The following is a 16,627-nucleotide window of genomic DNA, read 5'->3' as shown; positions in this document are numbered from 1 at the left end:
ATCCTGGAACTCACTCTGTAGACCAGGCTGGCCTGGAACTCAGAAATCCGCCTGCCTCTGCCTCCCAGAGTGCTGGGATTACAGGCGTGTGCCACCACCACCCAGCTGACTCTAGACTTTTAAAAGCCCTTTTACCCCAAACTCTGGATTTCTTGATGGTGGATGGGGTTGGGGGTGGGGACTATGATTTCTCTGGACAAGCCCTGGGCTCAGAGAAGACTGAGGCAGGAGCCCCTACTTACACTGTTTTGGGCTAACCGGCTCCCCTGCTGATACCTGAGCTCCCGGCTGTCAGGGAGGGGCTGCTTGTCTGCTGTAAACCGCGTTCCCTGTATGGAAAGTCTTTGGTGCTAACCAGGTATTTGCTGATATCGTGGACCATCACCTGCGGAAAGTGCTTCTGTCTACCCAGGCCTCCCGGGACAGAAGAAAGAGTCATTAAAGTTTATTATATGAAAGAGAGTGTGACTTCTGTACATACATTTACATCAGACTTATTTACAGTAAGATGGAGGCCGTGGCACATCTAGGCACAGATGCCTAGAGGGAGGAAGGGGTGGGGAGCCTCCCATGGCTCAAAAACAGGGAACCTCGGCAAAATGGGGGCCAGCACAAGCCGGTGGGAGGAGCAGAGGTTCCTGTCCATTCGGAAGGGAGACTTGGTGCGTGTGTGATGGAAGAATGGAGCTCAGGGTCCATTCAGGACCCTGGAAGTGCAAGGGAGATCCTGGATTTGAACCCAGAACATTCTTGGGCTGATCACAGTGTCCCTGTGGTGCTCTGGAGGGAATGTCCGGAGCCCCTCTGCCCCCATGCTGCCCGCAGCTGCAGAGAGGCAAGGTCTCCGGGGTCACAGCTCGCTAGAACGGATGGCAGGTTCCAGCTTGTGAGACAAGGCAGTGAGGACTTTGTCAAACTTCTCATAGCGCCAGGCCTGGCTGCTGTTGGCGCCCTGGCTGCCCCAGAGGAGACGCATCTGGAACTCTGTGCTGAATACTTCCAGGAGCTCCGGTCGGGCCTGGAACCCTGCAGCGTAGAAAGGCAAACTCAGGAATCTCTTCACGGGCTTCAGGGCCTGCTCACAGGACTCTTCCCTAGCCCCACAGAGACCCAACAAAATGTACTGAAGAGCAAGACCTCTCAGGTAGCACCTAGTCTTTCTTCATCTGTTTGAAACTTACGATTTTTAAAGAACTAGACCATAATCTGTGTCTGTGTATGTGGTGCTGGCATGCGACATAGCACAGGGCTTTGTGTGTCTAAGCAGGTACGCCTCGCTCTGCTGCCTTCTCAGCCCTTAAAATGTAAAATACTCCTATAAATTTGAGGTGAGATCTCAGAAGATCTTTCTTGTATTTTTCTGTAAATTTCATTTCTTTAAAAGAAACATTTTTGGCGGGCAGTGGTGGCGCACGCCTTTAATCGCAGCACTTGGGAGGCAGAGGCAAGCGGATTTCTGAGTTGGAGGCCAGCCTGGTCTACAGAGTGAGTTCCAGGACAGCCAGGGATACACAGAGAAACCCTATCTCAAAAAAACAAAAAAAAAAAAAAAACAAAAAAAAAAAACAAAAAAAAACAAAAAACAAAACAACAACAACAAAAAAAAACAGAGAGAGAGAGAGAGAGAGACTCCCTATGTAGCCTTGGCTGGCTTGGAACTTTCGGTGTAGACCAGGCTGGCTTTTAAAGTGCCTGCATTCTGGCTGGCCTTGAACCTGGTATGAAGCTGGGGATGACAGGGACCTCCTGTTACTCTTGCCTCTCTATCAGAGTGAGGGGACTGGGAGGCTCACACTCCCGATTACATCATGTGTGCAGTCCTGAGGATAAAGCCCAGGGCCTTGTACGCTAGTCAAGCCCTACCAACTAAGACACATCCCCAGCCCTCCAGATTTTTTTATTATTATTATTATTATTATTATTATTATTATTATTATTTGGTGGTTTAAATAATGCTTGAGGCAGGCTGGAGAGATGTCTCAGTGGTTAAGAGCACTGACTGCTCTTCCGGAGGGAGGCCCTGAGTTCAATTCCCAGCACCCACACGGTGGCTCACAGCCATCCATATGGGATCTGCTGCCCTCTTCTGATGTGTCTGAAGACAAGGACAATCTACCAACATACATAAAATAAATGCAATCTTTAAAAAAACAAAATGTCTGAGGAGGTAAAAGAGCCACCGTGGGAAGCCACTCTCTCTGCTCCTTTCCCAGAATTCTATGTTCCCCAGCCAAGGCTCCCTGAAGACCAGGCAGGTTTTCTTCATGCTGGGCCTTGGCTGGGCACCGTGTAACCAGCTATGGGAAAACAGCTGCTCACTTCCGTGAGAACAGCGAGGGAACACATGGCAAAGGCGTTCAATGCCTCTCAGGCCACCTCACGGATGCCTGGCTGACAACTGCCTGTGAGTGACAGGACATTCCAATGGAATGACAGAGCAGTAGAGATGTCAGGGCATGCTTGCAGACAGAGAGGCCTAGGTGGAGGCAGGTGGAGGGAAGCCAGGGACAGCAGGGCCCTCGGGACGTGACAGCCACTCACCTTGCAGCTTGACCTCAGCATTGGTGTGGTAGAGGCCCCCGTGGTGTGCCACAGTGCGGGCGGCTTCCAGGTGGGCTAGCACAACCTCCACACCGTGTTCAGTGCTGCCCCAAGGTTCAGGACCCTCGGCGGGGGCCGAGTCACACTCCAGCAGAGTGATGAAGGGCAGCACGTGTGGGAACGTGGTGTTGCTCAGTGGCGGGCCTTCTGGAGAGAGGGACAGCAGGCACTTAGACCTGAGGACCCTGCCACCCACTACAACCCCAGAGGTGCCTGAGGGCCCAGGAGGACCACTGAGGTCACTGGGGACAGTCCCTTCTTTCCCTAGTAACCCTACTCTGCTTGTGACATGGCTACAAGCATGCCATGACATAGTGTAATGGCTACCCCATGGGACAAAGAGTCAAGTTGTCATCCTTGCCACCCCAGCAGTCTTTGGCAACCCATAGGCTACAGGTCTGTGGGGTCTATGCAAAGGTCCCAGGGGATGGGGACATCAGGTACCTTTGCCCTCGTTCAGGCTCTTGAGGAAAGGTTTGAGCTTCTTCTCATACAGAATGGCCCCCTCGGTGTGTCGCTGCCGCAGGGTCATCCACGTCTGCTCCAGCCTGGAAATCTGGGGAGAGCAGACTGTCAGAGAAAGAGTCCCCGGTGTCACAGGTCACCTGCTGCAGGCTGTGGTGTGGGGTAGTGACAATTTTTCTGGCTGTCCCTCACAAAATGGGAACCGCGTTAACTGTGAACTGAAGCGGCTACAACACATTTTACAAATCCTAACTCTCAGCTCTGGACTGTGTGACCTCACCCGGTTACCACTCTGCCTCAGGTGGCTGGGTGGCTGCTCTGTCACACAGGACAACACAACAATCTCCCTCATGAGGAATCAGGGCTGGCACCTAGCATATAGCAAGTTCCTCAAGCGACAGACATTGTATGTTGTGTTTATTCTGAAGCATGGTGTTAAGTCTTGAATTTCTAATTCCCTTCCCTCCCCTTCCCAAGGTGTGAGATTAGAGGCCTGCGCCACCATTCCCTGGTGGTGAGATAGGATCAAATTCCTGCTTAGCCAGCTCCCTCTATTAGCTGAGTTGCAATGTAAAAAACACGTTCTATGGTTTAAAAGATTTACTTCTTTTATCTGTGTGTGCCTTAGTGGATGTGCATGTATCATGTGCATGCTAGAGCCTTGAAGAAGGAGTCTGTGTTATAGGAGGTTGTGAGCAGCTACTGTGAGCTGCTTGGTATGGGGGTGTAGGGCTGGCTGGGAAGGGACCCTGCATCCTTCGGCAAGAAGAGGGTGCTCTCTTCCAGGCTGAGCCGTCTCAAGAGCATTCCTACCCCATCAAACACACTATATATTCTTTAAACTCGGGGCTTCTTGTTCCTCTTACAGATGGGGAAACAGGGGCCAGGGGCAGGAATCAGAACTTAACACCTGGGAGACCTCTGCTCCCAGAGGAAGCCTAGAGATTCCCGGAAGTTCTTCCATTTCCCATGCAAATGTCTTCCCTCAGGGAACCCGCCCCGCCCCGGGCCTCTTGCAGACCGGACGGCCTAATGGTTGTCCTGAGGATCCCGCAGTACCTGGGCCATCTCCAGGGCGCCCATGACAGCGGCGAAGCTGAACATGTTGCCCATCGTCCCCCGCAGCTCGGCCGCCAGCTGGATGGTCTTGTGCAGCAACGCCGCCCGCTCCTCCGCGGAGCCTGTACAGCCCAGGATATCCACCGCCAGCATGATGGACATGGTGTGGAACCTGTGAGAGATGTTGGATCAGAGGGGGCGTGACATATGGCGGGGCCCCGACACGGCCGCTGTTAAATCTGACTGTTGCGGACAACGGAGTAGGTCACAGGGATTAAGGGGCGCAGTCAAAGTAACAAGCAAGGCGAAGGGAGCCCAGTTGGACAAAATAAATTAAGAGCAAGATTAGGATGCCAGGAGGTGAAACTTGTAATTGATCAGCGAAATCCAAAGGGCAGAGTTTTAGAATGAACACTGGACAGTAATGGTGGGCGGAGCCAAGGTTGATGGACATGGGGAAGCCAGAGGAGATGCGGGTCGATTAACAGCGGTCTTTGGGAAATCAAACTGGCTTTGAGCCGAGGACCACCGGGCTGCGATTGGCTAGTGGGATGGGAAGAGGGGTCAGAAACCCTGGGACAACCCGTAAGGCAGCCGTGGGCTGGTGCAGGGCAACTTACCTTTCCAGCAGGTCCAGTCTTAGCTGCCGGCCATGGGGGAGGGTGAGCAGCTCCATGCCCCAGCGGACTCCCATTAGGGTCTGCATCTCCTTGGTAACGCCCAGTATCCTAGCAACCTGCAAAGACGCCCAAAGGGCTGATTAATTTCCTGTCAGGGTTGGTCCAAGCCATCTGGGAGTCAGAGCTTCGGCTAAGAGGGTCGCCTGGCTGAGGGGTCCAGAGAGTAGGGTGGGGTGGGGGTTGAATCCCAGCTCATCTATCAGCAAACACGGAGCAAGTGATTTCCCCCTTTCTGAGTGAGCCTCCGTTTCCCCATCTGTAAGATGGGGAGTAGGAAGATGCCGATATGTGTGTGCCATGTTAAATACTCAGATCAAGAGCCAGGACGCCATTATCCCCGATTGCCAACCCAAGTCCAGCAAGGGACTTTCTTGCCCACGTTCGTACACGTGGGCCAGCAACCCAGGTTCTCACCCAGCAGCATCCATCCCTACATGACTCTTTTCACTTCCTGATTTCTCTGACCAGCGTGCATACCAAACTACAGAGCAAGAAACTGAGGCGCAGAAAGAGCTGTGGGTCTTCGAGTTGTCAAAGCCTCACAAGGGCAGCTGCACAGTTTTTAGGCCAGGAAACTTTTTTTTTGCTTGTTGTCCACCAGGAGGTATGCGGGTGAAGGGGCAGATTTTCCCCCTAAACCAGATGTTCACTTTCTATAGACTAGAACCAGGATGCTCTTTAAGTTACCTGCCCCCCGAAACGTCAACCCTCATTCCAAATCTGCAGCTGTGGAAATATCTTGGTTTTCGCTTTTCCAAAGAAGAAAACTGGACTGGTGAGATGGCTCAGTGGTTAGGGACTGGGGTTGGATTCTCAGCACCCATGTGGTGGCTCACAACTGCCTGTAACTCCAGAACTGACACCCACGCTGGCAAAACGCCAGTGCACATAAAAAGTGAAATGAGGAGGAGGAGATTGGCAGGGGGCACACGCTTTTAATCCCAGCACTGGGGAGGCAGAAGGGGGGAAGGCGGGTGGCGGAGGCAGGGGGCGGGGCGGGGCGGGGCGGAGGCGGGGCGGGGGTGGTGGTGGAGGCAGAGGCAGAGGCAGAGGCAGGCAGTTTGTGTGAGTTCAGGACCAGCCTGGTCTACACAGCAGTCAGCCTGGTCTACACAGCTAGCTCCAGCGCAGCCAAGGCTACATAGTGAGACCCTAATAAAACAAAGCAAAACAATCTAAACTAAGAAAATGGAAGCTGATGTGCCAGGTCCCAGAACCAAGGAAGACACATCGGATGTCAGAACCCAGGCGACTGGCTTCACTGTACATAGCGGATTTGGAATCAGTCCCTCACCATCTTGCTCGACTCCTAACCCCAAAGCCAGACGATAAAGGTATTGTCCCTTCCCTGAGCATTCCTAACACTTACTAGGCAGTCAACCTTGGTGACATGTCGGGCCAGCGTCCGGGCATCCACCTCTGACAGCAGCTCCTTGACCTTGCGCAGAAGGCCCACCTCCAGAGGCCGGTTCTCCTTGGGGATCAGTTGGGACTGGAAGGTAGCCAGGTTGAAAGAAGAGGTGGCTTCCACTACAGGGACTGTGAAGGTCTTGCCCCACTCCCCCTCGGGGACTCCATTTTCTGACAGTTCCTGTTGCCTCTCTCCAGAGCTCCTAACCTTCCGGGGGGTCTCTCCTGCTGTCTGCTCTCTGCTGCCACGGACAGGAGGCTGGAGCTGACAGTAGTGGCCAGAGTCCGGGTCACTATAGCTGCTGAGTGACGGTGACGGTGAGGCCTTGCAGAGGGTGTGGGACGGGCTCGCATGAGGGCCCCTGTCTGACTCCCCAGGAGGCTTTGGAGCATTTCCAGGACATAGCTGAGGTTCGCTGGAGCGGCGGGCAACTGGGGAGGCAGGCTGTGCTGTGGTAGAGGGGGTAGCAGCAGCGGCATGGACTCGGGTGACTATAGAGAGAAGAGAGAGAGACTAGTTATCTCAGCTATCCTTAAAAATGGGACTCCCAGGCTGGAGAGATGCATCCGTGGTGAAGAGCACTGGCTACTCTTCCTCAGGTCCTGAGTTCAATTCCCAGAAACCACATGGTGGCTCACAACCATCTGTAATGGAATCCGATGCCCTCTTCTGATGTGTCTGAAGACAGCTACAGTGTACTCACATACATAAAATAAATAAAAAATGATTTTTCTTTTTGGATTTGTTTTTTCGAGACAGGGTTTCTCTGTATAGCCCTGGCTGTCCTGGAGCTCACTCTGTAGACCAGGCTGGCCTCGAACTCAGAAATCCGCCTGCCTCTGCCTCCCAGAGTGCTGGGATTACAGGCGTGCGCCACCACCGCCCGGCTAAAAAATGATTTTAAAATTCATTTTTCCCGGTTCCCTCAAAGAACAGTCTGCATCTATACAGAACTGTGTGTATAGGGTGCTGTCCCTACCTCCCAGAATATGGAGGGAGATGCTCTATGGTACTCAGCATGTCCCTGGACCAGTGGAGTCCCTGTCCCAACAGGTTATCACATCACAAGCCACAGAAGTCCAGAGAAGTCCAGAGAAGCTAAGTTCTGCTGAAGTCTATTGGACCTGGTGAAGCTGTCACCAAGTGAATCAGCAGTAATGATATACTTAGTGGGCGGGTGGGTGCCCAGAGCCGGTGAACCACGGGAGAGCTACTGTCAACAGTAAAGCCATCGGTGACGAGGTGGAACCAGACATGGTGACACACGTCCACAGTCACAGCACACGGGAGGCTGAGAGTGAAGGGTGGCCTTGAGGCAGAGACCACTCAGAGCTACCTGAGTTCCAACTCCAGTTTGAGATACTTAGACAGATCCTGTCTCCAAAAGGGGGTGGGGAGGGAGGTGCCAGATGACTCAATGGATAAAGGCATTTGCCACCAAGTCTAATAACCTAAGGTAGATCCCTGGAACCACACAGTGGAAAGAGCAGTTGTCATTTGACCTCCAGACTAGGACTGTGATCCATTCGTGTCCCCCCCATACCCCACGCACAAATAAGTAAAAGAATATAAAAGAACTCAGAGGCAGAACAGCAAAGATGGGGCAGTGGTGCACACCTGCACTCAGGAGGCAGGGATGACCAGGTCTCTGGAGATTCGAGGCTAGCCTGGTCTACATAACAAGTTCCAGGCCAGCCAGAGATATATTGTCTCTGAGAACTTGTCTCAAAAACAAACAAACAAACAATACCCAAAATGTCCCATTCTGTGCCAGTAAGGACTTTTATGGTCTTCAATCTTGAACTGAGAAAAATGAAAGCTCAGAGCTTAAAGATTGTCCGAGGTCACTCAACTTGGTAGGGCTAGGACTGACGCCTTCACCTCCTAGCTCTGATTACACCTCATTGCTGGAAACTGTCCCATTAAAGACTTAAAAAAAAAAATCATCATCTGGGTGTGGTGGTAGACATGTTTAATTCTAGCCCTTAGGAGACAGAGGCAGGCAGAGCTCTAAGTCTGATCTACACAGTGAGCTCCAGGCTAGCCCGGGCTACATAGTGAGTCTCTGTCTAAAAAACAAAACAAATGAGTAAATAAATGTTTGCATATGGACATGCTGTTTTGAAAGCAAGTGTGTGTGTGACGACAAGGTTGGTCTTTAGGGAAGACTTCTGGGGGCACAGAGTAGGACTCTAGAGGCACGGAGTGCTTCCTCCAGGCCGAGACTTCCAGGAGGCCACCCCTCTCAATGCTCCGACTGCCTTGCGGGGCAAGACATTTTGCTTAACACTCCGAGGTTCATCGTGCTTTGTTTTGAGAGATAAACTGGGGGACAAAATTTTTACTTTATTCGTATTTATAAGCTCAGGATCTCATGATTTCAACTTTGTTATAAACCTTAAACTGCTCTAAAAAGTAATTTTAAAAAAAGTGCAGGAAAGCATTGAGCTAGCCTGGTCTAAGTTCAAACCAGGACCTAGGGATATACTTGTTACCAGGGTCCTTGCTAAGGCAGCTGTAGTGGGAACTTTGTCTGCCGGGGCCAAGCACTGTGCACATCACAGCTCCAAGGCTGCCCCCGTGACAAGCTGCACCTCCAACAGACTTTACCCTGCCACTCACCCCGAGAACCCATTTTGTGTCCACTGCCTGGCAGCATGGGAACACTATCCACCAGCGATTCTGCCACAGGCTTTCCCAGCACATTCCTGAGGACACTGCTCCCAGCACGGAGGCAGAAACAGACAGGTAACCGATGTTCCCCACCGAAGACAGAAGCATTACAGACTACCCCGGGCTAGCTTACCAGTGCTATAGGCAGGAGAGCTGGGGCTCTCGGAGATAGGAGACAGGGGTGAGTGCAGGTCTGGGATCTGGTCCATGCTGAGGGCACAGTTTCGGATGGAGTCTCGAGGATGGGGTAGAGAGGTGCTGCGGACAGGGATTCCATGAGTGCAGAGGTCAGCGATCAGGGAACTTGACTCATTGTATGATCCCACTCCCCACCCCCTAAACTTCAGATGCTGAAAGGGTATAGTGGTCAAGTTCAGTCTCTCAGTGGACAAATGCAAAAACTGGAGAAGGCAGATCTGGTCTAGGGTGGGATAGACATGACCCTCCAGTCCTCTCCCCCAGCTGGCCTTGACCTTGACTGACCCCAGCAGGTCCTGACTCCCATAGACCCTGACCTCAGGAGGCACAACCCTATCAGCTTCCACTTGCCCATCTTCTAGTCACCGCCCGCCCTCAATCAGCCTGTTCTCCCTCTCCATCTCTACCCAAAATTTTCTCCTCCCGGGGTCCGAAGACACAGAGGCACAACTTGGGGAAGCCTGGCTGATCTGAGGTTGCTCAGGGTCCTCCACGTCTCTCCTATCTCTAGGAAAATGATGGGAAGAGACACCCAGGCCAGAACCCAGCTTATCCTTAGGGTTCTGTAAATCAGACCACGAACCCTATTCTCTGGGTCGACAGCCTTCTCATTACTGCCCTCATGCAGTGCAAACCTGTATTCCAGCTCCCACACTGAAGCCCAGCCTCCCAGCCCTCTGCACAGAGCCTCCTGTAACTAAGGGATACCGGGACAACCTTGCACACCAGCGTTTTCCTTACTGACCTGTTGGGGCAGCCATCGCCACGGGTGACCTTGTCAGTGGTGAGCCCGTCGGTCATGGTGATGCTCCGTCTCTTCATGTGGCTGCCCTTGGAGCCTGAGGGGCTGGCTGGGCTGGCAGCCTTGCTGCTGCCCTGGCTCAGGCCATAGCTGGCCTCGAGGTAGCGCAGTGGGAAGGTGCGGTTGACGGGGCAGTAGATGATGGCCCCACTCTGTTCGGACACGGCCTTACGGCTGCCCACATGGTAGCGCACAAGGGCAGGCACGTGGTCGAAGCTCTCCTGCTCGAAGAGGTACCGGATGTGGGTGTAGCTCTCACCAGCCTTCACCACCACCTTGTTGATCTTGAAGTGCAAGGCCTGATTGTGCCAGCGGCACGTGAGCACATAGTCCCCCAGACTGGTGAGAGAGTCTCGAATGAGGAAGTCGCCGTTCCGTTGCACCAGGGTCTCAGAGACCTACACACAGAAGGTACAGAGAAATTAGGTGTGGTGGCTAAAGAAGAAAGGGTCAGGGGACATGGTGACTTTGAATTTGGGACACCAAGACAGCATCTAGAACATGGCAGATCCAGTTAACAATCAGGCATCTGATGCTTAGGACCAGAATCTGAGGTGGCACCTCAGCTGAGGCCATGGGTCAGAGACACAGAGGCCTGGGGATGGCAAAGGGTGGCCCTCGGGATTGGACATAGGCATGCAGTGACTGGAAATGCTGACATCACCGTGATCAGAGATCTAGGTCTCAGACCCAGCCCCTCTCGGGGTTCCTACAAGGCAGAGTACCAGGCACTCTCCCACAACCACCCAGGCCCCAGCACAGCTCTCGTGTCTGCTCCCTCGAGATGCTCACTCCGCCCAGAGCACATCTCCTTAGGGCTCCACCCAGTGCCCTTCCTGGTGGCTACCTGTGCTTCTGTGAAGCACCACCTTCTTACACTTGTGAAAGCATCGATACTCTGTGCCCTTCGGGGCCAGTGTCCTCCAAGGAAGGTGCCGCCTTATCGTCTCTACACCCTGGATCCCCTGCGCTGGGGTAAAGGGCCAGGTGACCCTTCAGTCCAGGTCTGTGACTCATAAAGCCACCTCAGGCCAGATACTCACCCTTGGCCAAAACCGAGTGGCCTGAAAATGGATATTTTCTAACCAAACACACAGGAGGCGGATCTATAATCCAGGAATAACAAACCACAGTAAACAGCATCCCTGGTGCCCGCGCTCACCCGCACCAGTCATTCTACTCTATCTGCCTTAGCGCCTTTCACCCTCACAACAGTCCCTCCCTTTTGAGATGGGGTCTCACTATGTGGTAAACCACTGCCTTTCGAGGAGATATTTCTCCATTCTGCAGATAAAAATGCTGGAGCCTGGACAGGCAAGGTGACTCTCTCAAGGTCACACAGTAAACGGTAAAGCTAAACCTTATCCTTGCCGACAAACAATACTGTCTGGTGAGTGGAGCCCAGGTTGGGGTTGGCCGAGGCGTGGGTGGAAGGGCTCAGGGCTCAACTCCCCGCCCAGGGCCTGCTCACCTCCCGAGGGATGCGACCGTGGTACCAGGCATGGCTGCGGAGGTCCGTGCTACTGAGCTTCAGCTCCTCTTCCAGCTCCTTGTGCAGTTTCTCTGGCGAGGAGTCGAGGATGTACTTCTCCTTGGAGAACTGCATGGGGAGAACGAGATTGGCATCCAGGTTCATGGCCCCGTCTCTCTCCCTCCAACACATCCTGCCCCCACGTCATCTTTAATCCTGGGATTGTCAAGAGCACTTAAACACTTGTCCCGCTGGATGGCCCTCACCTGTGGGGCCCCATCCCAGCTAGAGTAAAACCTCAGCTTATCTTGTCAGGATATACCTAAGCAAGGGGCGGACGCACTGAAGACTAAGACAAGTCCTGTCCTCCGGGAAGCCCACAGGTTAACAGATAGCCGAAGGGGTCCGGCAGAGTGACTGCCATCAGCACCAGGGTGCTGGACAGCGGCAAAGGGCCCTATGTGCAAGCTCTTGGCCAGGGGATTAAGTCTGTGAGAGGTGCGCGTCTAGAGACTTCCAGGAAGATACTGTGGTACAAAAACCTTCTAGGGGTAGTAGGGCTATCTTGAAGGAAGGCCATTTATGAGTCAGTCTGAGAGGCCCCGAGCGCTTGGGCCAACTAGCTGAAAAGATGAGTCTATATTCAGGAATATGAACCACACAGAAGGGTCCGAAGGCAGTCATAGGCAGGGGCCAGATTGGAAAGTGCAGCCCTGCAGTGACGTCAAAGGTCACTCACTGAGGTTAATGCCCAGGGATCTGCCTACCCAGGGCAGTCCTGGGTTAAGAGGTCACCAATCTCAGGCATCCTATTGTCAGATGCGGGTCCCATTGCCAGGCACACCCCCGTCACAGAGGCAAGCCCACCCCATGTGAGCAGTGTGGGGACTTAACTCTTTCCTTGGTAAGATGCGCGGGACTCTGGGATCTGCCTACCTCTCTTCATACTCTTCTCACTGTGAGGCTTTGCCAGTCCCTAAAGATGGCTACTCCAAGACACACTTTCCAGAACTGGTCAGAAGTGTATAGACAGGTAAGGCAAGAAAGTAGTCTCTCCTGGGTACTCCTGGAGTCCGGCAAGCGGCTACTCAGACTTTCCCAGACCTAAGACTCACACTCCACACGGGTTCCGCCCTCCTCTCTGCTTTTTTCCAGCCACCATGATTCCAGCTCCAGGGACAGCTAGACTCTCCAACTTCATTCGTTCCACACGGGCCAGCCTCACCTTGGGTCCTAAGCTACGGTTGGAGCCCAAGAAGTGCAGGATAGTCTCCTGGCCTAGGAGAGGCCATGCAGCGCCTACACTCAACTCCAGGTATCTGCATCTTCAGAGATGCAGTGTCCCCTGACTGGTCAGAAACCGAGAGAAGGCAGGAGGTGGAGAATGGATGGTAAGGCCCTGTGGGCAGATTCGGGTCTATGGATGGTGTAGCAGGTGGGGCAGAGCTGTGACACTGCCAGGGGAGCTGACGGATCACCCAGAAGTCTCGGAGCACTGCAGTGCAGAGTCAGCTGAGGTGCTCAGTCAGCGGCAGAGCAGCCTGAGGCACTGGCCCAGTCACCCAGAAGGAGTGGAAGGCCTGAGACAGCCTCGGCTCTGAGAAGCTGTCAGAGTTCCGGAGACAGACAGTCAGAGCAGTCTGGGTGCACAGGGGTAAGGGAGGGGCTGGGACTGGGTGCTGCATAGCTTCTGCCCACAACAGCAAAAATCAATGCCCTGGTATGGCAGAGTGACTCTGACCAAGCCGAGATTTGGGCTTTTTCAGACTCCCTGAATTCTCAGGGTTGTGAGCCTCTCCTGTTTCCCTCTGCAGTGCTCACACCAGGCCAGGCCTCTCCCTTCAACTCACACAGGATTCTGGGAAAGAAAGGTGGGAGGCACATGGAAATGGAACCTGTACCCAGCCTTACACACACACCACTCTCTGCTCTTAACCGCACACACTGAAACTCCCTTCCCAGTTCCGGAGCAAAATAGGGACAGACTGTATACTAAAGAACGTGGCCCCAAGACAGGACACGGTGTGTGTGTGACCTTGGACCAGTCACTTCTCCTGGCTGTGTTTGGGTAGTTTCATCTGTAAAGGATGCTGGAAACTGGCACCTCATTTCCAGCCCTAAGTAGAGCTTAGGTCAGAGCTGGGGATGAAGAGACTGATGGTCCTCCCTCACATCTGGGGTAGGAAACCCTAGGACTCCTGTGACCTCTTCCTCACCCTGGGCCTCAGGGTCCTTGGCTCCCAAGAGTTGCGGGGTGGGGAGGGGGTAGGTGCGAATGCAGCATCCCTGCGCTCAGAACACTGCGATTGGTCAGAGATGATCTCACCGCCTCCCGGCCTGCGCACGCCTGATTGGCCCGTGCGGGGATGCTGCGCTCCGCCGCCGGCGGGGCCGTCATTCAGGCGGGCTCGGAGCAAGTGTGTGTATGAGGTTGGGGGAGCTCAAAGGTGAGGCGCCCCGCATCTCCCAGGATGCCCGAGAGGCAGGAGTGCGGAGAACCTCTGTCAGGGTCCCAGCCTCTTCTCAACAGCTGGCTTACCACCACTCCCCTGGCTCCCTTAGGTATCCCAACCCCAGGCACTGCCACCCCAGAGGATGCTCCGCAGAGAGGCGGGGTCCGGGTCCTCCCCTCCACCCCCTTCCGTTTAACCCTCGCACCGCCGCTGTGCGCTCCTGCGCTGCTGGGCCAGCTGGACTGGGAGACCTGCACCCCAGTACCCAGAGCCCACCCAGATGGCAGGAAGGTGGCGACACCGTGGTGTCCGCAGCGTGCTCTGCAGCATCCTATCCCTCACTCAACCTCCAGACACCAACCCCGGGTTCCTGGTACAATAGGGAGCCAGGTGGCTCAGGGTCAGCAGCAGGGACCCCAGAACTGACAGGAGGAACCCCACCTCCTAGCCAGAGCTCCAGCTCCAACTTGCTCCCACGTTTCCTGCAGTCCAGAGTCCAAGGAACGGCACCCTGCTCCCGCGCCCCTTGGAGCGCCCTGGGTACCCCGAGGTGAGCTAGGGCGACCCCGCCCCCTCCCTTCGCTGGCGGTCCGGACCGCACGACCCTGCGGGGATGCTCTTGGACTGCGGTCCCCATCTCAGCGGCGGGACGCAGTGACCCAGGTCCCCGCGCCGCCCCCTCACCTGCACCTGTACCAGGGAGCCACGGTAGAAGCAGCAGGCGGCGGCGGACAGCGCACTCCACAGGCTGCAACGCTCGGTCATGGTGCGGCCGAGAGACCCGGGTCCCCCAAGAGTACCAGGGGTGACGGCCGAAGGGGCAGGGGCGCGGGGACCGACCGGGCTGGGCACCGGCTGCGCGTGCCTCTCAGCGGCGCGATTACCTCATCGCCTGGTCGGGGGAGGAGCAGGGAGGCGGGGCGGGGAGACCCCACCCTCCAGCCAGCTGGGGAGGGAGGGGAGCGAGAAGAGGGAGGGGAGGGGACCATTGTTCCTCCCTCCACCACCACCCCATTCCCCTGTGCGGGTTCCCCAGGACCTGCCAAGAGAGATGCCACCCAGAGCAGTGGGGTGGAGTAGGGGCCCCGGGGCGGGCAGGGAGAGCCTCCTGCTTTTCCCCTCTCTCACCCCTCTCCAGACCCGGAGCCGGCAGGGACTCTGAATTCAATTCGATCTAAAGCTACAAAACCCCTCATGTTTAACCCAATCCTTTGTGGCTTTGGGTTTCTCATCTCTAATTGAGAATAGCAGGGTTAGACTGGCTGGCTGACTCTGACGGTGCCACACGCTCCGAAGGCTGTTAAAGTGCCAAGCGCGGTTCACCTGCCTCTCTAACTCGAGGGGCTTCTCATCCTGCGGCCCTTCTCTTTAAACCCCGACTGGCCTGTGTGGAGATGTCTGGAATACACGGTGACGACCTATGTTGAACTTTGTGAGTGTCACCAAGCTCAATTAAAAAAAAAAAGTTGCCTGGTACAGATAATTATCCAGAAAAGATGCCTGACTGGGCATCAGGAAACCTGGACTTGGGGCTCTTAAGGTGCTTGAGTAGCAAGAGATAGGCACGGAGTCCAGCGCCAGCGCAGAAAGAAATCAAAATCTGGAGCACGTTAGCTGGTAGACTATCTACTTGCCCAGCAGGTTCAGTGCCAGCACTTCATAAACAAGACGTGGTGGCTCACACCTGTAATCTCAACACTCAGAAGGTGAGAGCAAGACTATTACAAGTTCAGGATCATCTCTGGCCTCATGGTAAACTCAAGGCCAGTCTGGGAATACATGAGACTCACCATCACCATCACCACCACCACCACCACCACCACCACCATCACCACTACCACCACCATCACCATCACCATCACCATCACCACCACCATCACCACCACCACCACCACCACCACCACCACCACCATCACCATCATCACCACCACCACCACCATCATCACCACCACCACCACCACCATCACCACCACCACCACCACCACCACCACCACCATCACCACTACCACCACCATCACCATCACCACCACCACCACCACCACCACCACCTCCACCACCACCATCACCATCATGTAGACAGATCTGGTATCCAAACTCTTCCCACGGCTTGTGTGATCTCAAGCAGGTGAGTCCACATCTCTGGGCCCCAGATGACTATTTTCTATAAATATACTAAAAGCTCTGAATACCGTGAGTGAAACTTTCTGTCCTTGGTATTTTGAAATCCTAAGAGTCCAGAATTCCTGTCATTGTTTGGGGGTGGATTTTGGAGGTCTAGACACTCTTCAAAGAGGAACACTTCAGGGCAGGAATGGAGTTTGGAAATAGTTGATCTCCCTCCTCAGAAGAGACTTTAAGAACAGAAGCTAAGACTCCTCTAAGAACTGTGAGTTCCAGGTCCAGTGAGCAGGTGTTATTCCCCTCACACTTTTTAAAAGTATTTCCCCCTCTGTAATGAGATGGCACTCAGAGCCTCAAGCAAGCCAGGCAAAGGTTAGACCCCCAGCTATGTGCACAGCCTTGAACTCTATATCTTAACTCCATAAAAAGACGAGAGCACCACAGTCCTCAGAAGGCTCCTTGCCAGACATAGCAGATCTGTGGGGTTCATGTCCCACCCCTGGCTCAGGCTCCCCCACATAACCCTCCCATCCTCCAGCAGCTCGGTGACTCAATGTCCCTGAAATCTGGGCCAGGCTAGCCTGCCCGTGTCCCTTGTGACACAGTCTCACTGAGTCCCCAAAGTCCCCTGTTTCCCATGAGCAAATGCTAAGTCTCAGAAAGCAAGCCTCCCAAGTCACTGCCAGACTTGAG

General features: G+C 54.3%; 1 protein-coding gene across 5 annotated transcripts in view; it reads right to left on the bottom strand.

Annotated features, from left to right (window-relative positions):
• Nucleotides 1–430: 430 nt before the first annotated feature.
• The window catches only part of Sh2d3c (SH2 domain containing 3C), a 36,888-nt gene continuing 20,691 nt past the window's right edge, over nucleotides 431–16,627 (bottom strand). For 3 of the 5 annotated variants that reach the window (XM_052182202.1, XM_052182204.1, XM_052182206.1), the window contains 9 exons: nucleotides 11,361–11,489; nucleotides 9,833–10,287; nucleotides 9,023–9,147; nucleotides 6,175–6,707; nucleotides 4,746–4,861; nucleotides 4,126–4,297; nucleotides 3,046–3,157; nucleotides 2,542–2,748; nucleotides 431–1,026 (listed from right to left, as the gene is read on the bottom strand). In XM_052182202.1, the coding sequence (XP_052038162.1) occupies nucleotides 851–1,026; nucleotides 2,542–2,748; nucleotides 3,046–3,157; nucleotides 4,126–4,297; nucleotides 4,746–4,861; nucleotides 6,175–6,707; nucleotides 9,023–9,147; nucleotides 9,833–10,287; nucleotides 11,361–11,489 (2,025 nt within the window). In that variant the 3' untranslated portion in view covers nucleotides 431–850. Of the gene's footprint in view, nucleotides 1,027–2,541; nucleotides 2,749–3,045; nucleotides 3,158–4,125; nucleotides 4,298–4,745; nucleotides 4,862–6,174; nucleotides 6,708–9,022; nucleotides 9,148–9,832; nucleotides 10,288–11,360; nucleotides 11,490–14,497; nucleotides 15,623–16,627 lie in introns of those variants that run through there. The other 2 variants (XM_052182203.1, XM_052182205.1) reach the window with 2 other exon arrangements.

This window comes from Apodemus sylvaticus, chromosome 5, assembly GCF_947179515.1.
Source record: "Apodemus sylvaticus chromosome 5, mApoSyl1.1, whole genome shotgun sequence".
In the NCBI taxonomy this organism is placed as follows: domain Eukaryota; kingdom Metazoa; phylum Chordata; class Mammalia; order Rodentia; family Muridae; genus Apodemus; species Apodemus sylvaticus.
The sequence above is the reverse complement of the archived record's forward strand: the minus strand, read 5'-3'. Positions and strand labels throughout refer to the sequence as shown.